This window comes from Mandrillus leucophaeus, unplaced genomic scaffold (genome assembly GCF_000951045.1).
Source record: "Mandrillus leucophaeus isolate KB7577 unplaced genomic scaffold, Mleu.le_1.0 Scaffold114, whole genome shotgun sequence".
NCBI classification, from domain to species: Eukaryota; Metazoa; Chordata; class Mammalia; order Primates; family Cercopithecidae; genus Mandrillus; species Mandrillus leucophaeus.
This window is the reverse complement of record NW_012099654.1, coordinates 2,876,262-2,902,188: the sequence shown is the minus strand read 5'-3', so window position 1 is coordinate 2,902,188 and position 25,927 is coordinate 2,876,262. Positions and strand designations below refer to the sequence as shown.

The 25,927-nt window shown below is 36.5% G+C and overlaps 1 protein-coding gene and 1 pseudogene across 4 annotated transcripts in view; both read right to left on the bottom strand.

Moving 5' to 3' along the window:
• Window positions 1-918: 918 nt before the first annotated feature.
• Window positions 919-25,927, bottom strand: part of POC5 (POC5 centriolar protein) — a 36,431-nt gene continuing 11,422 nt past the window's right edge. For all 3 annotated transcript variants that reach the window (XM_011996457.1, XM_011996466.1, XM_011996472.1), the window contains 8 exons: window positions 23,309-23,514; window positions 21,459-21,635; window positions 19,297-19,401; window positions 17,283-17,462; window positions 15,877-16,030; window positions 12,074-12,351; window positions 4,663-4,839; window positions 919-1,290 (listed from right to left, as the gene is read on the bottom strand). In XM_011996457.1, coding sequence (XP_011851847.1) covers window positions 1,147-1,290; window positions 4,663-4,839; window positions 12,074-12,351; window positions 15,877-16,030; window positions 17,283-17,462; window positions 19,297-19,401; window positions 21,459-21,635; window positions 23,309-23,514 — 1,421 coding nt within the window. In that variant the 3' untranslated portion in view covers window positions 919-1,146. The remainder of the gene's footprint in view (window positions 1,291-4,662; window positions 4,840-12,073; window positions 12,352-15,876; window positions 16,031-17,282; window positions 17,463-19,296; window positions 19,402-21,458; window positions 21,636-23,308; window positions 23,515-25,927) is intronic.
• On the bottom strand, window positions 3,332-4,189 carry LOC105551273 (annotated as a pseudogene). The gene has a single exon (XR_001007847.1). The product of XR_001007847.1 is annotated as a 40S ribosomal protein S4, X isoform-like (transcript).

Sequence of the window (25,927 nt, the reverse complement as noted above, 5' to 3'; positions counted from 1 at the left end):
TCTGCCCAGATGGTTTCTTTGTACTGGACAGCCATTGAAAAATTTCTGCCCAGGCCTAGGTTTGCTGAGTTGCACAGGGCCACACCACCACAGAACAGTGTTTAGATGTTCAGGGAGAACAAGGTAGGTTCAGTGCTGCAGAGTTTCAAATAAGGTGAGAAAGAAAACCAGAAACAGGATCATTCTAACAAGAAATTTCTGACACTTCTGTAACTCTAATGCTAGTATTACAAATGTTTTCCCTTTTGGCATTAAAAAACGATGCATAGATGTTGCCATTTCCGTCTATTTTCAACTGTTAGACTCCTGGAAAAATGAAGACTAACACGCTAAAGCCACAAAAAACCTGGGGCTGGGAGTGGTGGCTCACGCCTGTAATCCAGCACTTTGGGAGGCTAAGGCGGGCGGATCACTTGAGGTCAGGAATTCGGGACCAGCCCGGCCAACATGATGAAACCTCATCTCTACTAAAAAAGATACAAAAATTAGCCAGGCTTGGTGGCTGGCACTTGGAATCCCAGATACTCGGGAGGCGGGGGCAGGAGAATCGCTTGAACATGGGAGGAGGAGGCAGTGAGCCGAGGTCACACCACTGCACTCCAACCTGGGCGACAGAGCAAGACTCTGTCTCAAAAAAATTAAAAAAAAAAAAAAAAAAAAAAAAAAAAAAAAAAAAAAAAAAATTATTTACACTTGGTCTTTAACTTTTTTTTTAAAAAATAAAAATATCCTAGTTTCTACTAGTTCTAATACTTTGTTTTTAGTAAGGTTCCCTCTCAACACTTTGAGTGAATTACAGCTGTGTAATATTGGAAATAATTTAGTGTTTTATAAATAGTGAAAATAAATTTATATACTTTGATGATGTAATCAGCAACAGGCTAAACATATTAAAAAAATAAAGTCCAGTTTTTTTTAAATTTAAAAAAGTTTTACTTAATTGCTTAAATAAAAAATAACATTAAAATAATTTCTACATATAGTTACAAAGCATGGTAGAGTTTGAAAAAGTCTCTTGTTAATTTTGAACAGATGAACGTGATGTATCCATGATGTTCTAACAATATGAAAAAGTTAAAAACAAAAGACTTCTAACCCTTGGTAAGACCAGAGGGATTAAAAGACCCCACTATGGACATATTCACTTTAGTCAACCACTTTTATGGACTGAACGCTTGTGAGAGACGGGGTGTGAGCTGATCTGGTTCCAAGTGATCTGGAAGCTGAGGTACTACTTTCAGGATGAATGGTCCGGGGATATTTTGCTGCAGTTGCTTGAGGAATGGTTTGCTGAAAAGACAAAAATCTGCTTTAATAATACCACAAAATTATGTATACTATGTATCATTTCATCATCTATCATCTATAATTTAACCCAACAAACATCTGTTAAGATCCAGTAGAGAGAAGCAATGAGGGAGTGAAGCAGCTGTTAAATTAGACGAGGCCCTTCTCTGTAAGGAACCCCTACCCAGCCTGACTGACATGTTCAACACCCACAATGTAATATCAGAGCTATATCCACAAAGATCATTAAGAAAGCCATGGGAGCCATTCCTCCAACAGGGCCCAGTGGAATCTTGTAATGTGTACAGAGGCTTTGTATACAGACAGAAACTGTGGTAATTGGAAGAGGGGTCAGCCTTGAGCCCTCCCCTCATTCGATCCAACTTCCTTCTCTCTACTTGACTGTGGAAACCAATCCCAGGGGCAGAGGGAAGCCCTCAGGATGCAGTCTGGTCCTTTCTTTAAACCAGAGCCCTTATATTTAACCTGGTTCACCTGGGAGCAGACTAAAAGTTTTATGCACATCACCTCGGAGCTCAAAGGAACACCTCAGACATGAGCACTGAATCATTAAAGTCAGGACACACGCGACTCAGTCCACACATATAATATGCATGTAATACATGTAAGTACACACTATGTACACAAGTACACATTACATGTAAACATATGAACAATATGTATCAGTACAAGGCTTTTCCCTATTAAACCCGATAAAGCTTCTTAGTAGCCAGCAGTGGGATTTGTTATCAAGGTAAGTTATTAGTCCACGCCACTGACTAGGACATGCCAATTTCTATTAGGATCTTCCACTTAGAAAACTCATCGTTAAAATACTTTAAGTAAAACTATATATATTTGGTCAAAACATTCACTATGTATTTAAAAAACTCCAAGCTGTAGTTTTTGCTTAAAAAAAAGAATGACACCTCTTAAAAACACAAGATCCTGTCAGATTCTGTTTTAAAAAGAACAGAACTCCTTTTTAAAGAAAAAGAAAAATAACCTCTTTTCTTAAAGTATCTTATAAAAATGTTTCTTTGTATATAAATAACTGGATAACTATTATAAATAAGAGACACTCTTGCAACAGATAGGAAATTTTAGTTGCCAGTCACCTAATCTGAGCCTACCAAAAAGGCTTTCTCTTTGGGGAGGATGGGCAAGAGGAACTGCAGAAATAAAGAAGCCACTGAAATTATGATACACAAAATATGACAGAGAACGAAGTGGCCCTAGAAGCAGAAGAGGCTACGGTGTCACAAATCGCATCCTTGGTTTTTTAGTAAAAACCATTTCTGGTAGATTTAGATCTTGACTCCCAGGGTAAAAAGAAATACAGTACAGATGACTGCCACTGTGTCTGTCACATAATCCAGGAAGCTGATGGCTATCCGATTCATATGCAGTTAGTGGGGAAGGAATGCATGTACTGAATAAAAGGAGGGCAGCATGGGAGATAAGTATCAAAAACAAGGGTTCTAAATGTTTAGTTCTTTGATTTGTCTTCTGTAAAATATGAATTCTTATTATTACAAAAGGTTGTCTAATAAAAAATAAACACGTATGTGCTCTCTTTACGCCTTCTTTACCTCACAAATGGACAGTCTCTCACCATCTCTATACATTTTCTACATCTGAAAAAACAGAAATGCATTCATTTCTTCTCATTTTTGGTAACTTGTCTTCCATATTCAAAAATATACAGAAAAGTCTTCTATGAACTTTCAGAGTCTGTCCAACTTATGAAACATGAAACCTAAGATAATCCTAAAATAAATCCTCCGTCATCTCCATGTGTCTCTCTGGACTTGGTGCTTCTATCTCCAGCATTCCACCTCACTAAGGTCCCACTTCACCTGAAGTTCAGTTCAAATCAATCCAGCTTGTCTTCATTTAATCATCTAGTGACCAGCTAGTACTCAGGAAAAAAGGATTTAAAATCATTCCACGTACTTTTGTTTTTGCTAATACTTAGTAAGTACACAGGAATGTTGTCCAATGCTGAGAATTCATAGAGGGCATTCTCTCTTTTTTTTTTTTCCCCTGCCACAATATTTTTAATTATGTACAAAGGTCTGACATGTCACCCAGGGACCCATTTCACCCACTGCTCTGTTTGGCCGCCAGTCTTTTGTCTCTCTCTTCAGCAATGGTGAGGCGGATACCCTTTCCTCGGGGAAGAGAAATCCATGGTTTGTTGCCCTTGCCAATAACAAAAATGTTGGAAAGTCGAGTGGCAAAGCTGTTGCCATTGGCATCTTTCATGTGAACAATGTCAAAAGATCCAGGGTGCCTCTCTCTGTTGGTGGTCACACCAATTCTTCCCAGGTTAGCACCTCCAGTCACCATACACAAGTTACCAGTGTCGAACTTGATGAAATCAGTAATCTTGCCAGCCTCCAAATCAATCTGAATGGTATCATTAACCTTGATGAGCGGATCGGGGTAGCGGATGGTGCCGGCATCATGAGTCACCAGATGAGGGATTCCTTTTGTGCCCACAAAGATCTTTCTCACTCTGCATAACTTGTACTTGGCCTCCTCAGGTGTAATACGATGTACAGCAAAGCGACCCTTGGTGTCAGATCAGACAGAAATTCTCTCCCGTCTTGTCAATGCTGATGACATCCATGAATCCAGCAGGCTGGGTTATATCAGTTCGGACCTTGCCATCGATCTTAATGAACCGCTGCATGCAAATCTTTTTTACTTCATCTCCTGTCAGGGCATACTTAAGTCTGTTCCTTAGGAAAATGATGAGGGGGAGACACTCTCTCAACTTGTGGGGACCGGTGGATGGACGAGGAGCAAACACACCACTCAATTTATCCAGCATCCAATACTTTGGAGCTGCTACCCGCTTCAGATGCTTCTTGGGACCACGAGCCATGGCTGCGTTAGGCAAGGAAAGAGTGGGCATTCTCTTTTAAAATCAGTCCCTGAAATTAGCTGGCTGTGGTGGCGGCCACCTGTAATCCCACCCACTCGGGAGGCTGAGGCAGGAGAATTGTTTGAACCAGTGAGTAAACAATTTTTGTCTCTTTTTAAATGGATAATAAATCCTTTACATATTTTACTCTTTTGACCACAAACACACTGGATTACTTTTAGTATTTTATAATTTTTACAGTTTGGAAGAAACGATGTTTCTGAAATTAATTTCCCAACAGCAGAAAGGTAGATTTATAGCAGGTTGGAGAAATACAAGTATAAAAACAAACAAACAAACAAAAAAACTGTATCAGGAAAAGGCAGAACAAGTACCAGTCATCATAAATTCTTATCTTCTCAACATGTTATGTAAGTGTTTACTAGTCTGTGAACTCTCAGGAAAAAGACTTTTTGACAAAAGGTCATCAAATGTGGACTCACCACTGTGACTGGATGATGTTTTTCCACAACAACTGAGCTCATGGGAGGAGAAACTCCCATTATAGCTAAACCGCTGCTAATTCTATTTTTTGAAGCAAAATCACATCTTCCTGTGATCCGGGCTGTAATAGTTCTTCCTGCTTTCTGTTGTGCAGAGGTTACAACTCTTGGCACATACTAAGAAGAAAAAAAAAATAAAAGAAGTAATGAGGTGGCAGAAAATCCACAGCAAAACTTCTATTAATTTGATTCCATAAATTACGAAGAAAATACACAGGCACTTAAAATAATTGTACGTTCAACCAACTTTAACATGGAAAAAATCAAACAAAATCACAAGACAAAATGCAAAGCACAAAACCGAACACCCCAAAATATCCCTTTAACCTGAGTATGCCAACAATTTTATAAGATTTTAGAAACTTAAAACACCAACTTTTTATTTTGAAATAATGATAGATTTACAGGAAGACACAGGGATCATATTGAAAAGTACTGTGTACTCTTCACCCAGTTTCCTGCCATGGTTACATCTGACATAATCAGAATATAACAAAGTCAAAACCAGGAAGCTCAACATGACATAATGCCTGTATATAGATCTCTGTCATTTTATCACCTAAGTTCCCATTAACTATCACTCAATCAAGATACAGAATACTCATCACCACGAAGATCTCCCTCGGGCCACCCTTGACAGTCATACCCATCTCTCCGTTCCTTCCCCAACCATCCTTAAGCCCCGGCAACCATTAACCTGTTTTATGGACTTTTTCATCCTTAAGCATAATTAATATTATCATTACACATATGCTTCTGTGTTCTGCCTTTTTTCCTTCTCATTTTATCAATATATTTTTTTCATGAGGTAATACAGAGACCTGCTATAGTTCTTAATGAGATGGTTTTTATGCCAACGAACTACTTTGTCTTTCTTTTTCTATTACATTTAGCACATTTTGCAAAAGAAAAATCCTCTTTTTAGTTACTTCTCTATAATATATTGCAAACAATGGAACGATCATATCATAAAGTATTATCAGCTTTTATAGCTTTTGTTGCTTACTGCTGGATGATACTCCAGAAAAATATTTACAGCAAGAATAACACATAAGTGGACTATTTTTGCACTGTCAATCAATTACACACCTGCTCGTTTAAGTCTGAGGTGAAATCTACTATTCAATTTGTGGTTCCTTATTAATGTTTCATATTTGTATTCCATTTTGTCAACTATCCATCTTATTTGCTAAGAATTGAAAGGACATTAATATTTAAATTTTTAAAAATAGTTCCTGATGAATAGTAAACTCATTTAATAATTATAGATACTTATCTAAAAGTGTAAACAATTTCCTCATTTCATTTATTTGTCTTAATCTTCAATGCACATCCATTTTTTTAAGTTGTGGTTAATCCTGTCATTAATTTCCTCTTGCTTCCATGATGAAACCAAAATCAGCTTTGGACAGCTGAGGTAGTTATACTCTCACAACATTTACTTATTTTGGCTTAACTTATTAAAACATTTGAAATTTCAGTGTGAAGTATTAATCTAAATTCATTTTTTCTCTAAACAGTTTTTCCAAAGGCATTTATTAAGTATCAGTGTTTTCCCGATTATTATAGTTCATCTGTGATTCTCCATATTCTGTGTGTAGCTAGATTCTGCACCTAGCTACACATAGTCACAGCTATACATTGAAATGGGAAGACAGTGGGCTTCAGGAGAGATGTCTCGGGGATAATTAAAATGACGGAGTATTGATGTTTTTGGAAGACCCTACGGAAAAGAGCATTCAGTAGGGTTCCGTAATCCCTGGAGAGTTTGGAAATAATTCACTATAGTTGGAGAGAAAACCGAAGATAAAAATGAAGCAATTAATTCTAAAACAAAACATTATACCAGAAAGGAAATGTAGTCATAGTATACATTCATGGCTTAGCTATATTAGTCATCATAAATGATTTAATCTGAAATTGGAATATCTATAACTAAATATTTACATACAGGGAGGATGAGGAAAGTGAAGAGAGAGAGAAGGAATAAGGTGGCATAAGGAGGCCAAGTCCTTTTTATCTGTAATAAGTTAACAGATGTTTGAAATTAAGAAATGTAGAAATAATGATATAGACATATTATTTAGGAAAAAATGGAAACAGAAGAAATAGCTGACAGAGTTAGGGAGAGGGATTTAGAAGACTGTTTCTCACTATAGTCCTTGTAAAAATGATTTGGCTTTTTAAACCATAAACTTCTATGGATCTTATGAATTTGATAAACTAAAAATCTCAGATTTAAAAATATTTACAAATATGTTTTTGTGGACTAAATTCATGCCTCTGGCCTGAGGGGAACTTTATCTTATTACTTATTACAATAAGGGACAAAAAATATTTTACAAACTCCTAAAGATGCTTAAACGCTATTTTAAAATACAAAACTAATTGCTGGCAGGAATATTCTTTGCCAAAATGTGGAAAACGAAGTACAACTGAGTTTGTAACTTTCCTCCTGCCCAATCACACTTGAGGGGTGTCCTCTCAGTAGCCGTGATTCTCTCCTGGAGCTTCAGGTGTGAATGAAAAACTAGAGAAATCGGGACTAAAGAAAATTAGAGTAGTGGGAAAATTGCTCATAGATGATAAATTTCATTCAACTCAGCTCAGAATTGCTTTAGAATGCCTTCAATAATTTGAAAATAAATACTCCTGTAAATAAAATGACTTCTAAAAGAAATCTCTACATGCTCATTTGAATTAAACAGAAGTTGTCTTAAATGCATGTTTACTGTCGGCTGCTTGTTTTCAGATGGTTTGCCATTTGTACTTGTTAATGTTTATTTAAGGTATTAAAAATTGTGTAAATTGATAAAAAAGAGTTTTGAAAATGTATAAGAACATTTTAGAAATAATTCATAAAGATAAATTATTAGAAAAAAGTTGCTACTAAATCAGGGGGAGGAAAGAAAAACCTAGAAGGATTCTATAATCAGATTGTTCGGGAAGTTTTGTTAGGTTCATGCTTTACAGAAACTGTAACTGGAGATCACAGAAAATATATTGGGTGTAGTTTATATTTAAAAAAGATGAAAATTACAATCTTTGACCCCCACATTCAATCTGGTTCCACATTAAAAACTAGTAAATTAATACATATTTATGTTTTAAGATACAATAATGTATTAGATATGTATCATTCTCTGCAAATTAAATGACCGCTTACTGGTACCAATCATGTTGGAGTTCATTAAATTTATCAGCCGACTTTAAAAAATGCTATAAAAATAAAAATTCTAGCATTTTAAGCCACATCAACATAAGCAACAAAATTGAAAGGAGTAAGAAAAAAAGAAAATGACAGGCCAGGCGCGGTGACTCACGCCTGTAATGCCAGTACTTTGGGAGGCTGAGGTGGACGGATCACGAGGTCAGGAGATGGAGACCATCTTGGCTAACACGGTGAAACCCCGTATGTACTAAAAATACAAACAATTAGCCAGGTGTGGTGACGGGCGCCTGTAGTCCCAGCTACTCCAGAGGCTGTGCCAGGAGAACGGCGGGAACCCAGGAGGCGGAGCTTGCAGTGAGCCAAGATCGCGCCACTGCACTCCAGCCTGGGTAACAGAGTGAGGCTCCGTCTCAAAAAAAAAAAAAAAAGGAAATGACATTAAAAACAGTATTTACACCTTAATATTTGACAAAGAGACAGTATAGATTATTGCTTAAGACTAAGAGGTCTAAATCAGATTGTCAAAGTCTGAATTCCAACTCAGTTACTAACTGTGTCCCTAGGGAAGCTGCATACTCTCTAAGTCTCAATTTCTTCATTGATAAAATGGAGAAAGCAGTACTAACTCCCTAATGACACCCTTTCACTTTCTATTCGAATGAAGAGGAAAGTTAGAAGAGAAACTTTACTAAAGGTCTTTACCAAACAGCTTTAAAATTCAAGGAAAAATATTTCCCCTCAATTATTCCAATTGGAGTTAGAAAAAGAATAAAACGCCATCTACTGTTCAACTTTATGAACTGCAATATGCTTGCTTGTATAACTGTCTAGCCTTTTTTAAAAAATGGTTTCCACCATGAAATTCTGATATTGTCTTTAACATACTGAGGATGTCTGCATTAAAGAAAATCATTTTAAATATGAAGATATTACTTTATTAGCGTCGTAATCTTCCTTTCTCCAGTTATTTGTTTGCCAATTCTCTGTACTTTCTACACCTAGCTCTTTTTAGCTACTGGAAATACCAAGAAAAATTGAAACAAATTTTGAATGTTCATAGGAAGCCTCTGTCATTAAAATGAAAAGAAAGATAACCAAGCCAGGATTGCAAATCTCTCTCTTCTTTTCCTATTCCCAATGACGACGGTTTCACAGTAAGTTAGTCAACTACTTACTGGATTTATTCCTACTTTTGTTATTAAGTTTCTTTTAAAAACAAAAACACATATTTGAGGTGAATCTGAGTATTTTAATTACATAAGGAAGGAAGAAAACTAAGATTATACTTAGAGATTTAATTGTGATTCTCTTTTTCTCCCTGGCCCTAAAGGCCACTTACTTATATGACTGAAATGGAGTGTGTACCTGTTTCTGAAGAAGTGGATATAGTGGGGTGGGGCAGATGGGGAAGGGCTGTCTACAGAATATTATGGTTTTCAGGTTTCAACGACTTCAACACTATCTCCTGACCAGATTATTCAAAAAGTTAGCAACAAAAAGGGTGCTAAGCAAACTCATTCACTCAGTTCTTCCCATACATATTCAGGTTTACATATAAATGCAGATGTACCCATGAAATCACATTTTAGGAAGAGAATTTTGAAAAATCTAGCTCTGCATGTGTTAACTGCATATGCAAGATGAATGAGAAACCAGAACATAAACACAGTGAATGAATGTTTAAATGAGGTCATCTGTGCAGGATCACACTTCAAAATGTGTAATCATGGAAAACAAACACATCTGAAAAATATGTCAGACTTGAATTTTAGTGTTTTATTTTTTTTTTTTTTTGAGACTGAGTCTTGCTCCATCACCCAGGCTGGAGTGCAGTGGCACGATCTCGGCTCACTGCAACCTCTGCCTCCAGGGTTCAAGTGATTCTTCCACCTCAGCCTCCCAATTACAGGCACAGGCTACCAAGCCCGGCTAATTTTTTTGTATTTTTGTAGCGACAGGGTTTCACCATGTTGGCCAGGATGGCCTCGATCTCCTGATCTCATGATCCACATACCTCCGCCTCCCAGGGTGCTGGGATTGCAGGCGTGAGCCACTACGCTCGGCCAGTGTCTTATTTCTAAGTCAAAGCACCCCCACACAAATTTCTCTTAGCCATGTGCTATTCTTCAACCTCTTTGTGTCAATATTTGGTAAATAACTGATCTCAATGTATTCTCTGCCAAAGTTAGTAGCTCTCGAAAGGTAAAAATTCAAATCTGGTAGAATACTAAAGGTGACTACTTGTCTGTCTCAATACCTCCTTTAGCTACAGACAGCCATCCAGAGCAATGGCTCCTTCTAATGGCCAGCCAAGGGAACTTTAAGACCTAAAACTTTCCCTCTTCTTGCCTCTTATGTAAGTGGTTAGGAGTTGGGGAGAAGAGGAAGATAAGCAAATCAGAATCATCTCAGGAGCTTTGTAAAACTATACATGCCTTTATGCCAGACCCACACCACAGCGGGAGAGAAGTTAACAGTGTTTTGTTTTGTTTTTTGAGACAGTCTCGCTCTGTCGCCCAGGCTGGAGTGCAGTGGCATGATCTTGGCTCACTGCAACCTCTGCCTCCCTGGCTCAAGCAATTCTATGCCTCAGCCGCCCAAGTAGCTGGGATTATAGGCGCCCACCACCATGCCTGTCTAATTTTTTGTATTTTTAGTAGAGACAGGATTTCATCATCTTGGGAAGGCTGGTCTTGAACTCCTGACCTCGTGATCCACCCTCCTCGGCCTCCCAAAGTGTTGGGATTACAGGCGTGAGCCACCGTGCCTGGCTTTTTAAAAATAAATACATACATACATACACACACACACACGTACATAAATAACTGATCTCTGCTAGCTCTGCACACGTGAGTCTAATAAGCTTGGCTTGCATCTGTACTCCGCCCTTTCTTGAGAAACATGGTTTGTAGAATACAAGTTTAACAACAGGAGGCTAAGGAGTTACAGCCACAATGTGCTTCATCTGAAACTCCAGTTAAAAAAAAAATTTTTAGAGACAGGGTCTCGCTCGTTGCCCAGGCTGGAGTGCAGTGGTGCAGTCATAACTCATAGTAACCTTGAACTCTTGGGCTCAAGCGATCCTCTTGCCTCAGCCTCCTGAGCAGCTGGGAGTACAAGTGCACAGCACCATGCCTAATTTTCTACCTTTTTGTAAAGATGAGGTCTCGCTATATTGCCCAGTCTGGTCTCAAACTTCTGGCCTCAAGCAAACCTTTCACCTTAGCCTCTCAAAGTACTGGGATTACAGGTGTGAGCCAACATGCCCGGCCTCTTACCATATTAACAGCTTGATCAATTTCACTTCAGGCAAGTTCTCACACAAATCTTCCATCCCCATTTAACACTATCCTCTTGGCACTTCTCTAATAGTAGCTGACTGATTCTAGGAAACACTGTTCCTATCTCCATTCCAATTCCAAATTACAAATTAAAACTCAATCAAGATGGAGTTACTACAGAGCAGTGTTAGTGATATATCTGCATTTAGAAAAAAGGAAAGCTGTTCGCTGAATAGAAAATATAAAATTAAACATACATTAACCTCCCAGACCTTTGAAAACACCCACTAGTGTTCTTCAAACGTAAAGTCTGTCATCAACTCTTTCTCAAATTAAATCTACTTTTCCTACATAATTTTTGAAAAATATAAAAAAGTTCTTTGTCTTAATTATCACTACTATGACAGCACTTTCAGGTATTTTCATTATAATGTAATGTTCTAGTCACTTTGTGTATTAAATATTTTCAGTGACTTTGCCTAAATACCACACAGATTTTTTTTTCCTCCATAGGAAAATATTTTATGAGTTCAAAATATTAAATTTACAAACAAGTGTTTTTTTTTTTTTTTTTTTGAGACGGATTCTCGCTCTGTTGCCCAGGCTGAGTGCAGTGGTGCGATCTTGGCCCACCACAAGCTCTGCCTACAGGGTTCATGCCACTCTCCTGCCTCAGCCTCCCGAGTAGCTGGGACTACAGGCACCTGCCACTGCACCCGGCTGATTGTTTGTATTTTTAGTAGAGATGGGGTTCCACCATGTTAGCCAGGATGGTCTCGATCTCCTGACCTTGTGATCCGCCCTCCTCGGCCTCCCAAAGTGCTGGGATTACAGGCGTGAGCCACTGCATCTGGCCGCCCTTTTCATAAGGTGGGACCTCTATAAAAACTGTACTAACCATTTCTTCTGATGCAGCAGTAGCTGCAGATCCTGCACCAAGAACAGAAACAGGAACATGAGCAGAAGATGCAGAAGCAGCCCTGGTAGAAGTCATCGAAGCAGCAGAGGGAACGGCAGTCGCGCTGGCTCCTCCGACTGCAGCTGGAGGGGATGGCAGCAGTGGTGATGCAACCGGTAAGGGCATCGGAGGAGCTGAAGGATCCAAATGAGCAGAATATTCTTTTCCTTGAACACCAGGACCATACTCTTCCTTTTTATTATTCGTGGAGTCTATCCCTGTAAGTCACAAATTAATTCCACTCAAATTCTTCCAGGTTAGGACTACTATTATCTTCCAAACAAGGAAAACACATACTGGCTACAGTTTGGTCCTAACAAAAATTTAGATGTTTGTTTATAGTATATTAGATACAATGTTCAGTTAATACAGTTTGTCAGCATTAACCACTAAAAACTTCAGACTACTTCCTTCCACATGTGAAAGCGAATGGATCATTCGCTCTTATATAAAAGATGAAAATAAATTATGTACTCAGCTGGGACCTTAACTAAGTAGAGTATATTGCCATCACAACTCTCACAAAAATATGATCACAGTGAGCCCAGAGATCTAGGTTCCTTTGTATTAGTTCATATAAATATCCTGATAAATGGCCGAAATGACCTGGAATCCATCTTTAGAATCACTTTCTGATATCACTATACTCCCTAATTTTCATGTATTGCATCTATCCTAACAATTTTTGTCCTTGAGTTGTCAGAAAACAAAAATAAATCAATAAAACTAAAATCTTCACTTTTTACATTGTAAAAAAAATGGGTTCTTGCAGATAAATTATATAAATCATAAATCAACGGCATATTTGTGCACCTAACTGATTTGTAGTGACACCCCAATCAGTAACCTTCCCTCAAAACTGAACCTTAATCTTGACCTAAGGAGCCAATATTGTCAAATTCCAGAGGCTAGTACAAAGGGTTTCTTCCAATATTAGATGTTTTCTCTCCAGTATTATAATTTCGTTAGTTTCTGCTTAAGACTGTATCTGTGTGGTACCAAACAGTGTGGTGAGGGTTTAGAAATTCAGTCAATGAGCTGTTTCAGAACATCTGAACAGAGCGCATTATGTAAGTCCTATGTTTAAATGGTTTCTACGCAGTTCTCTTTCCATCCAGAAGTTTGGGCCTCTGCATAAGTCCTTTCCTTAGACTACCTGTATAGAAAATTTGTAGAGTATTAGTTACCTTATTTAAGAAGTTTAACAATGATTATAGTGCCTACCTAGATCGTTTGAACTCCTCTGATGAAAGGGACTAATTCAATATAAAACACTACTAATTTGAAAACAAAACACACACTGAGTTTTAACATGTTTTGGTAGAGATTCTGAGTGTCCACCTTTAGATGGTGGCAAACATTACGAGACGTAGAGACATTACGAGATGTAGAAAGAGTGTGAAGGTCAGGGAAGAGAGGCAGGTGACCAACTCTTGCTAATACAGGCTGATTTATGCAGTTCCTGTTTATCAGACAACTCTTAAGTTTAATACTTAATCTCATTTTAGGTGGAATAAATTTTTCAGTTGTCAAGTATTTTTTTTACTGTGCCTAAAATTGCTTTTAAAATTGGCAGATAAAATTTTAAGGACTTCTTGTCATGTTCTAACTTCTTCATAAAAACCTCTAATTTGGAAGATTTAAGATACTGTACAACATGAGAGGCACTGCAAATTACAGACAGCAAAGAATACGTACAAATAAAAAACCAAATATTTATTTTGCTCTAACAAGACAGGTGTATTAGGAACTTTGCATTATTAAAAACTGCATTATAAAGAACTTTTTTTTTTGAGATGGAGTCTTGCTCTGTCACCCAGGCTAGAGTGCACTGGCGGGATCTCGGCTCACTGTAACCCTGCCTCGTGGGTACACGCCATTCTCCTGCCTCAGCCTCCCGAGTAGCTGGGACTACAGGCGCCCACCACCACGTCCGGCTAATTTTTTGTATTTTTAGTAGAGACGAGGTTTCACCGTGTTAGACAGGATGGTCTCGATCTCCTGACCTTGTGATCCACCCGCCTCGGACTCCCAAAGTCTGGGATTACAGGTGTCTGCCACCACACCCGGCCTATAAAAAACAACTGTTTTAATAGAAGAGGGCCAGAAGTAATTTTTTTCTTATGAGAATTTAAAAAAAAAAAGGTGTCATTAAAATGTCATAAAACCTAAATATCACAAAGCAGATCCACTGAATTATACTGAACTTTTTTGCCTTTGGTAGCTCTACCAACATTATTGCTAATGCATGTTTTACTATTCTTATCATCTTTCTCATCCATTGTTTTTAAAATAACAGGAGCAAAACAAATCATGTTGTATAATTAGCAGAAGATATTTTCTTCAAATCCTCTTAGGGATATTGGCCTTTAGGAGACACAGTTGTATTTCAATTTAAATTTTAAGATGGTAAATTTATTAAGGTGGGAAACACTCCTAAATCAATTCAAAATCTTTTTAAGCAGGTTACAAGAAACAGGTTTCTTGTAATTTAATGTAAGAAGTTCTAATAGGAATTTGTCACTTTACTTGTGAAACCCATATTTCTCCCAAGTAAACAATTAAATTTCTCAATTTGCGACATACAACTTGCTAATACTTAGAACTGAAACAGACTATTCTATCATTGAAGGTGGTGAGTTTGTTTTCAACATTGATACTCAAATAAAAGACCATTTATTGGAAAAATCAAGTACTCACCTAGGTATTACCAAGATAAACTATTCAGCCTTGAATAGATTCCATGATTCTCAGTTTCTAAATTAAATACGGACCACAAACCACAAACCACAACCACTTCAGACAGAAAGCAATTTGCCTAAACTTACTCCTATCCACAATATGCATGCTTTAAATAATAAATGTTTGTTGATGTTTTAAAATAGGGGCATCACAAGCACAGAGAAGTTATTCATTGGACTGAAATCATGTTAATGATTTACAAAATCTTGAGAGGTTGACTTGAATTAAAACTATAATAATTATATCATGACTGTCATCTTACACATTAAAGTGCATTTTGTCTTTTAAAGTGCTTTCAGATGTTTTACTGCATCCCACAAGAAGCCCCCAGGAAGCAGGTAAGGAAGGTTTGTTATCTCCTTTGCTCAGAGAAGAAATCTAAGGCCCAATGAGGAAAATAGGCCCCTGAGTAAATTGGTGGCAAAGGAGTCCAGTTATGGGCTTTTCTACGCCATGCTGACAAATTTACTACACAAACCACTCCTATGTCAAACAATATGTGGATTTAAAAAAAACAAAATTACTTCTCTAGATAGGCCTATATTTACATTTGCTGCAATGAGCTTAGTTGAGGCGTTTCTTAAACTGGAAAATTAGGAATTTTTAAAATGAGAAGCCATGACTAGATAACTACTTACCAAAATAGTCCAAGATACTTGGCTACTTAAGAAAAGACAAAATTATAAATTTTGTACTTAAAAGGGCATTAAAATTCTTAGTTAAAAGAGATTTAAAATGTTATACATTAAAATATTAAACATTAAGCTTAAATACTTAGGAGTGACAGTTCACTTGATCAGATCTAAGATACTATAAGTAAACATGACTGAGCTCATTTTCATGGCAGATTTAAGGCTGGATATGACACCACTGAATTAAGAATAGCTGCACCTCGATGAAACATACCTACTGCAGATTATTAATACTCTAGACCATATCAATCACCAAAATCTCAAATCCTTTTCTGAAAGTAGGCAGAGAATCTTCAATGAAATACTAACCTGTATCATTTCTGTTTTGAAATATAGTCATGGCTTCAAGATTTAACGCACATACACCCCTCATGAAAGCTTTTTTCATGGAATCTTCAAAGTGCTCTTTTTCATGTTGCATTCTTTGAATTTCAGCTTTTGCATTTTCCAAAGCTCCAGATAACTAAAATAAGAACGTTTAAAAAACAAAACAATTTGAGATACTACGAAGAATACTGTCAATAGATATATACTCTGAAATCATTCTCATGTGAAATATTAAAAAGTTTGCCACTTACCTCTTCTGCTATGTGCAATTTATTTTAAAAGGTACATATTACCTCTATTATCTCCATCAACAAATTGCTTTCATTCCTAACCTTAAAATCAAGGCTCAAACAAGGGGAATTTTATCCAGTCCCATTGAAGATTGCTGATGCATTTTCATTTTACAAAAAGATATGCCATTTTTTACTGTAAAACTTATGTAGGCTGTTAAACAAAATACATTAAGAGCCACAGATAGCCCTTTCAGGAAAAAAAACAAAAAACAAACAAAAAAAAATACACAAAAAACTACATGCCTGCAATATTAACAGATTTTTTATAAAATAAATGTTACCTTCAGTATTTGAAGTGCAGAGTGACCCTACATACAACACACTTTCCCACAGGCCAAACCTCAAGGGACTGCATTTTTTGCAGGTCATATTGAATTGCAGAAAAGTATTTGTATTATGGATTTATTTTTAATCTTAAGAATTTAATGCTGTAATGATGAGTCATTTTTTCATTTTAATATTTAACTTCAAGAGGCCTATTGCATTCTTTAGAATGGTTTTTATTTCATTTGAATTCCAAATGTTTTCCCATGAAAACCATGTTAATTTTATTATTAAAAGTCTACGGGAAAAAATAATTTCAATTTCTTGTTATTCTTTTTTGAGACAGATTTTTGCTCTCAATGCCCAGGCTGGAGTACAATGGCATGACCTCGGCTCACTGCAACTTCTGCCTCCCAGGTTCAAGCAATTCCCCTGCCTCAGCCTCTGGAGTAGCTGGGATTATAGGCATGCACCACCACACCCAGCTAATTTTTCTTTTTTTTTTTAGTAGAGATGGGGTTTCACCATGTTGACCAGGCTGGTCTCAAACTCCTGACTCAGGTGATCCGCCCGCCTCAGCCTCCCAAAGTGCCAGGGCTACAGGCATGAGCCACCGCGCCCAACCAATAATTTCAATTTCTATACAACTACTTATATCAACCATGTAAGAATATACAATAAACATTAAATTAACACAAGAATAAACATTTTCATTTTTTTGTCTTCATTCTTGATTAAAGATCAAAAGAAGAAGTCTATTAATTAATAGTGAGTCTACCTACCTTTTTACTGTATTAGAAGAAAGTGAAAAGCAGGAAAAAAGATGCTTACCATAGCAACTTTGGCTTCATAATCATTGGAGATCTGGACACAAACTTCTTCAGCTCTTGCTTGACAAGCTCTTTCCACCACATCTTTCCATTGCTTTTGGACTATGGAACGCCAGCCTTTCCAGACTTTCTTCAGTAAAGTTCTCTGGTAGTACTGGTCAGCTAGTTTACCTTCATAAACCTAAATAAAAGTAAAATATAACTTCAAAAACAGTGGGCTGATAAATATATTGGTAGTATTAATAAACATAACATGGTGGTAAGTGTACATATATCATTTAATCCTGTGTAATCATACTATTCTCATCTTGCACATAGGAGAACAGGTTTAGAGAGGTTAAGTAACCTATGGAGGTCACACAAAGAGGATGAGTAAAGCCAGACTTGCCTGACTCCAGAGACTGAGTTCTATCCATTACATCATTGCTTTGCGCAACTAATCAAGTTAGAGAAAAAGAACACAATCAAATGAAAGAAAATGAGCAAATTACCACTTGCCATCTTACTTATGAATTTAGCAGGACTAGGAGAATAACAGTGGCTAGAACGAAGGAAAAGGTGGTGACTCTGGCTTCAGATGACACTGCTTTCTCTTCAGTTTGATGGCCACCACAAGCAAGATTAATGTATAAACCTTGCCATCATATATGGTGCTAATCCAAATAAGAACATATGCTATTTTTCTTTCATCAATGAATTTACATTCTTGAAGAAGTAGTTCCAATTCTCAATTTCTTAAGTTTGAAAAGCTACCCAAAAAGTGACAGTAGCCTCAACTATTCTGGCTACCATTTAAAAATAAATGTGCATTCTCATTATTTTACTTCACAAGTTTCAAAATAGAGTATAAATATTCATTTTAACCAGCTTAATGTGGATTTAATCTATTGGGATTAATTAAAAAAAAAAAAAAAAAACCAGAAAGTATACTTAAAGGAGAAATCTTATTCCAGGATAAAGTAGGTTGAGCATCCCTAATCCAAAAATCTGAAACTTTCTGAGTGCCAGCATGACACAACAAGTGAAAAATTCCACATGGAAGTACTTAACACAAACTTTGTTTCATGCACAGAATTATTAAAAATATTGTATACAATTACCTTAAGCTATATGCAGAAGGTGAAAGAATATGAAACATAAATGAATTTTGTGTATAAGGTGTGATACGAAACATAATCTAAAATCCAAAATTCTCCAGGCGCCAAACATTTTGGATAAAGGATACTCAACCTACACTAGCTTTTTCCTAAAACACTAATCTCTTGGAAACTAAATACACAGAGATTACTCCATAGCTCACAGGAATATACACGGAAAACATATATATATATATACACACACAAAATATATATATTCATCTCCTATACTCATCTGTCTCTAAACTCTGTCATCTCATGGGATATACTCTCATACCTTTCCACTTCTGATACAACAATTTATTATTGTCTTTCAGTTCACTATTTACTGATATACCAACTCAGTTCTTACTTAAAGGATGTTCAAGTTTAAACGATATACTACAAGCTAAGGATAACTTTAAAAAAGCTATACAGGTATGACTTTCTCTGACTCTCACTCTAACGCAAGTCTATATAACAAACATTTATATCGTGATTTAATGTATATTGTAAAGCCTCTTTATGAATAAGTTGTATTCAGGCATTTTAAAAGTAGAAACAATATAGGAAGCATTTAATATATTAAAGGTAATTTCTTTCTCCAAAAACCTCATCTGAGGGGTTCTATTACTAGGGCATTTACAATTTAGGAACAATCCTTATTAACCCACTATGAAGCAGGAAATGATGTATCTATTGTAATATATATTATATGTCTATAAGACCTAAAATGTATTTTTTCCAAACTACATCAAAATCAAATTCCTTTGAAATAAGAGGAACATTAAATCACAAATTCATTTTGACTTATTAGAAAACAACTATAGTAAGTGATCCTGAGCGCTTCTGAATTCAGAAGTCTAACATCCATCAGCTGTCTTCTGCTTTGACACTTACGTCCTGTCTGGCTCTGACATGGCCGATTCGCCAGTGGAAGAATGTTCTCATCAACTCTATCTTTTCCTTTTGCTTGCCTATGGCATGAGACAAGCTAGAAATCACCTGTGAAAACAGCAATTAACCCAATTATCGTGATACTACAATAACAGCAGTTGGTAAAGTGATTTTCTCATACATCAAAAAATGCTAGAGAGGATAGGTATGGATCACTACTATATTCATTCAGTTAACCTTACTATTATCTTTACAAAGACAATAAAACTTTCTCACATGAATATACTAGACATCAACTAATGAAAGGGAACAAAAGAAAGAAATCTTCATTATGTGTATAGGGTATAAAGAGTTTATGTATATGCAAATTAGCTACTGACATTCAATTCAGGTAAACAATTATACATTTGAAAGTTCTTCTATATACACCATGTCTTCATTCACTAGATATGAGGGCAGGGGCCAGAATATTTAGATATTTAAATATCTTTCTGGTCCCTACTACTACCTTGGATATAGAAGTTCCTCAAAAACTGTCCAATGATTTTCTGGATTAAACAAACCTATAAAAGCAAATAATAGTTATATTATTTGCTTATTAGTTATATGTTATATATATAACTATTAATAACATGTTATACATGTAACTATTAATAACATGTTATATATAACATGTTATATATGTTATTAATATGTTATATGTAGATGTACTTCTTCAGTGATATTACTCTTGTTCTTAAAAAAAAATTCAGAAGGCTTTAAAATTCTAATATAATATTCTCTCTTATAAAATAACTGAATAACTGAAATAAATTTCTAAAAATAGTCACATTAGAAAGAGATTTTGTAAATTGGGCACATTTACCAAGAGATATTTATACTGGTTCTTTAAATAATTTCCAAAGAGGAAAAGGGCATACATTCTAAGATACTGGAAATATTCTATGTGTTAAGATGAATGGTAGAACCTGTCTATCCACTTTACTCATTCTCATAAACTGAACATATGATATCTATATTCTTTGTGATACTTCAAAATAAAAAAACTAAACTTAAAATATTTCAAAACCATAGAACAGAATTTTGAGTATAACAAAGAAAATGACTGACATTAAAATCCATTGTTTCAAAAAAAGCAAACTCTATAAAAAGTTCAATTTTATACAAAATCAAGATATGTTTCAAAAAATTATAATCTTTAATACATGAAAACACTTAAGTGCTGCTTCTGCAGACAAGCAGCTGAGGTGTCTGCCCAAGTCCTCCTCTTCTGAACACCACCACTCTCCTATCCATAAGTGGATGCCTATCCGGACATTCACTTATAGCAGGGCACAGATTTGTTGCCCATCTGCTTTGTTCCAGGTACTGTGTCAGGAGGCAAAAAATTAGCACAGACTTGAATTACCCTCAAATTCTTAAGAAGCTAAAGGAAAGTGAAATAAAAGATGTTTTCTGTGTTTATCAATAAAATGAAGAAAGACTTCATTAATGAAAACACACCCATCACTGATAGAATTTGAGATGCTTAACCCCAGGCTTGGTGGTATGCACCTGCAGTCCCTTGCAGGGGCTGAGGCAGGAGGATCACTTGAGCCCAGGAGTTTGAGGTTGCAGTGAGCTACCATCATGCCTATGAATAGCCACTGTTCTGCAGTCTGGGCAACATAGCAAGACCCCATTGCAAAAAGAGAGAGAGAAAAAAAGAATTTGAGATGCTTAAAATGACCCCTAAAAGGATAATTTAAAATGTAGATAATGCTGATTCCTTCATGTTCTCTTAAGGGTAGTTAGGAAGAAAGGATTAGAAAGAAAAAAACTAGTGTACTTACATTTAGCACATACTCTTTTAAAAAAAATTTAAATTGACAAATCATAATAGTTTTATATATTTATGGGCTACAAGGTGATGTTTTAATATGGTTTACAAAGCAAACACTCTTTGTTTTCTAAAACATCAAGAACATCAAGAACACTGAAGTCAATGGTGAGGGTAAAATGACATTACGCTGATATGTTTAACAGGAAGAATAAATCAGATGGCCACGAATTTTTCTGTCAGTTTCTGATAGAAACTATCTTGTATGAGGTAATCATTTCTTAGAATTTATTATTTAGCAAGACATTTACTGAATCTCAGTTAAAAAAAATATAAAAAAGAAGACCTCATCTTTTCTCCCAATGGAGATTTCAAAGGTTTTTTGCAGCTCCTTCAAGTCATTGATCTGATTACACAGTTGTTTTAAATGTGCTGCATGTTTTTCTTTCTCTTTTCTCATTTCCATTCGGTGCCAGTCAATAAAATTAAGTCTCCATTTACTTAGCTCAGATATGATGTTTGTCTGAAAAATTAATATAGTGACAATTAAGTAGTTTGTTCATTAACGTCACTTCTTAAAACTACACTGAAATTAAGAAACATTAAAAAAATCAGAACAATCAACACAAAAGCCATTAAAACAATTGGAACACACTAATGAAAAACATGTAAGTTCAACAGTTACAGGTCTGTGCAGTTCACAGTCATCATACTAGGGAAGCTAATTTTTTCCTATTTTAAGTAATTTTGTATGAAATCTTGTTGTCATTTCAAAAAAATTTCAGGCCTCATTCACTATGTTCCTTTGTTTATTCAAGGATTAAATGTCTATATGAAGACGGATCAGGAATAAAGGGAAACACAGAACAATGGCATAGGCTAAGCTCATATAAGAGTCAGAAGTTATTTAGAAATGGGTGATGGAGGAAACCATGGACACTTTTTTCCCCAAGCCATTTATTACAGATTATTATCTGTATAATGGACTGCTAAGTTCTGCCACCCTACTGACTGGCATAAATAAAAAGACCAAATAATAATTTGTTATAAAAATAAACTGGACAACATATTAACTAAACACAATTTAAATGGTTGGTGGTCAATACTCCAATTGACTTACACTATTATAAAGTATGAAACCCGTTCCAGGGGGAAAATGGTAAAATTACACTGAAGAATTATTTCTAGAATTTAAGGTTCCAAATGAGGGAAAAATATAAATGCCACAGAACTCATATGGCCATAATTTCTCTATATATGTGAATATGCAACTTAGTTTCCTCAAACTATATGTTTCAGAAAAACTGTCATTTTCTCCAGTTTTTTAATAATAGCAAAAAAAAAAAAAAAAAAACCCAAAAAGCAAACAAAAATCCCACTTGCCATTTCTGCAATACTTTCTTTTACTTAAAGGCCAGTAGTATCAAAATAAAAATCAACTTTTATATATTTATCACTTCTACATCATGGTTGCTATAGGAATGGCTATAAAATGAATATCCATTGCTAAAATTGGATCTTTTGTATCACATAAAAGGAGACATTTCCATTAGTCATAACTATGAGATGGTAAAGGCTCAGTATGTCTCAGTTACACACAGGCTGACCATTCAAAGTATCTGCGAAATTCTGTGGAGCATGTAGAACCGTTCCAGCAACCACTTAAAACCTGGCAACTCAAAGTACAGTTTCTGAAGCAGTAGCATCACCTGGGAGCTTCACAGAAATGAGAACACATGGACACAGGGAGGGGAACATCACACACCGGGGCCTGTCAGGGGATGGGGGGCAAGGGGAGGGAGACCATTAGGACAAATACCTAATGCATGCGGGGCTTAAAACCTAGATGGCTGGTTGATAGGTGCAGCAAACCACCATGGCACATGTATACCTATGTAACAAACCTGCATGTTCAGCACATGTATCCCAGAACTTAAAGTAAAATCAAACAAACAAACAAACAAGAGTCAAAAAAAAAAAAAAAAAAAGTCTACTGCATATGAAGCTGCAGCTTAGCAGGCTCCCCCTATGATTCATAAATACATTAAAGATTGAGAAGCAAGACTTAAGACACTGAACTGATCTCAGGAAACAAAAGATTTTTAAAAAGTTTAACTCAAAAAAACAAAACAGTATAAACAAGAGTAAAACTATTACATTACATATTAAACCATCGTAATTGAACAACTGCTGTACCTTAAGACCTGAACTCCAAAGATCAAGTACATTTTCCATCTTCTGAAGGTTTTCATCAGAAACAAGAAAATCGCCCACAAGTATTTCCTGGGCATCTGTATGACTAGAATTTGTTGCTGGTGAGGAAGAGTCAGCTAAAAGATGTGAACTGAAAAAATCCATGACCGGATGAGAAGCCTTCCTCGGCGATAACACTGGTGATGACTCTAGAATAAAAGAAAAGTTGTAGCTGTCAAGCCAAATTGAAAATAACTCAAGTTGGTAAGGAACCATGTTGGAAGGCTAAGATGTCTGCTACCTATGGAGGCTGAGAGAAATGCAGAGAAACTACCTTTCAGGTGTACCTTAATCTATTTTTAATTTCAGTACTGTCACTGATTTAGCACCGACTGGCATGAGATAACCTCCTATACTCCCAATCCCTTCTCCCCCAGCAAATGACCTCTATCCCAAATAAGGATCCTTCATATATTCAGGTCCAGGCTCAGCTGAAACTATCATCATCTGTATTATATCACCATTAATGAAGTGCTTTCTGTTTCTGTAACAAAAACATTATAAAGATTAGTTCTCATAACACATGCTACCCTAAAAAATAGGTATTATTATCTCCATTTTACTGATGAGGAACTGAGGTTCAGAAAGAGTTAAGTAATTGACCAAGGTCAGTGTGGTTGTATATAGGTCAATATTACTCCATAAATTTAACACTGGGATTGGTTTTAATACTATTAAAGTTTGGCCGGGCATGGTGGCTCATGCCTGTAATCTCAGCACTTTGGGAGGCCAAGGTGGGCGGATCACGAGGTCCAGAGATTGAGACCATCCTGGCCAACATGGTGAAACCCCATCTCTACTAAAAATGCAGAAATTATTTGGGCGTGGTGACACGTGCCTGTAGTCCCAGCTACTCGGGAAGCTGAGGTAGGAGAATGGCGTGAACCCAGGAGGCGGAGGTTGCAGTGAGCTGAGATCATGCCACCGCACTCCAGTCTGGTGACAGAGTGAGACTCTGTCTCCAAAAACCCCAAACCCCACCCCCCCCAAAAAAAATCCATTAAAATTAAACAATATAAGTAGAAAGAGACTCATAATTTAGTTTTGCACATACTCTGTTGAAAGTACCCTGTTAGGCTTCAATATATAGGTGAGAAATATACACATCTCTATATATATGTGCATATATATAAAACGCTCATCCCCTATCCATTTACAGGGAGGTGGGGGAGAGTCAGGGCCCTAAAGAGAACTGGTATCTATTTCTAAAAAAGTACTGAAAGGCTGAGTGTGGTGCCTCATGCCTGTAATCCCAGCACTTTGGGAGGCCGAGGTGGGCGAATCACGAGGTCAGGAGTTCAAGACCAGCCTGGCCAACAGGTGAAATCCCATCTCTACTAAAAATACAAAAAGTTAGCTGGGCGTGATGGCACATGCCTATAGTCCCAGCTACTTGGGAGGTTGAGGCAGGAGAATTGCTTGAACCTGGAAGGCTGAGGTTGCAGTGAGCTGAGACCACGCCACTGTGCTCTAGCCTGGGTGACAGAGCGAGACTCTGCCTCAAAAAAAAAAAAAAAGTACTGAGAAAGAAAAGTTCATATTTTCTCACATATTTATGCCGGAATTAGAGACTATCTGTCATCACTTGTCACATACCTCACATTTGCTACGAGCATCCTAATAACAGAGATGGAAGAGCTTTCTTCTTATTGAATGAAAGATGAATCTATGATAGAAAACTTGTTACTTAAAAGTAAGTATTTCAAGAATTCTTTTTTAAAATTTGTAAGATTTTAATTTTTTTGCAAACATATTCTGCTTATGTAAAGACTTCTTTGCAAAAGGGAAAATAATTCCTTAAGGTGTGTGTTTGGTATAAAAAACAACACAAGGTCTGGGCTAGTCACACTATGAAACGCTACCTGCATGTTCTGAGGATGGTTAAGAAACCCAAAGAACAGGTGGAATGACAATGTACATGAATATTCTCTTTTACTTGATTTTGCCAACTAGATCTGTACTCACAAAGAAAGCAATAGACTCTGCTTTTCAATATAAAAAATATCTCAACACTCACCTTTTAAGAAATCAAATCATGTAACTTCAGAACTTGGAAGGGCTGTCAGAGATTATGGTGCCTAAGACTTCTACTTACAAGTGAGGAAACTAAGGGATACAGGTATTACTTATGTGGTGGCAAAAACGGTTACCACATTAAATAACATTAAATAGAAAAATATTCCACAATATTACATTTTAATTATTTTAATTATTCTGTCAAGAAAAAAGTTCAGTCCAGTTCTAGTATGCTTTTAAAAGCTCTTTAAAGCCAGGCATGGTGGCTCATGCCTATAATTCCAGCACTTTGGGAGGCCAAGGCAAGTGGATCACTTGATCTTAGGAATTTGAGACCAGCCTGGGCAACATAGTGAGATCCCAGCGCTACAGAAAATTTAAAAATTAGCTGGGTGTGGTGGCATGTGCCTGTAGTCCCAGCTACTGAGGGAGGGGGCACTGAGGCAGGAGGATCACTTGAGCCAAGCAGGTTGAGGCTGCAAGGAGCCCTGCACTCTAGCCTGGGTGACAGAGTGAGATCCTGTCTCAAAAACAAAACAAAATAAC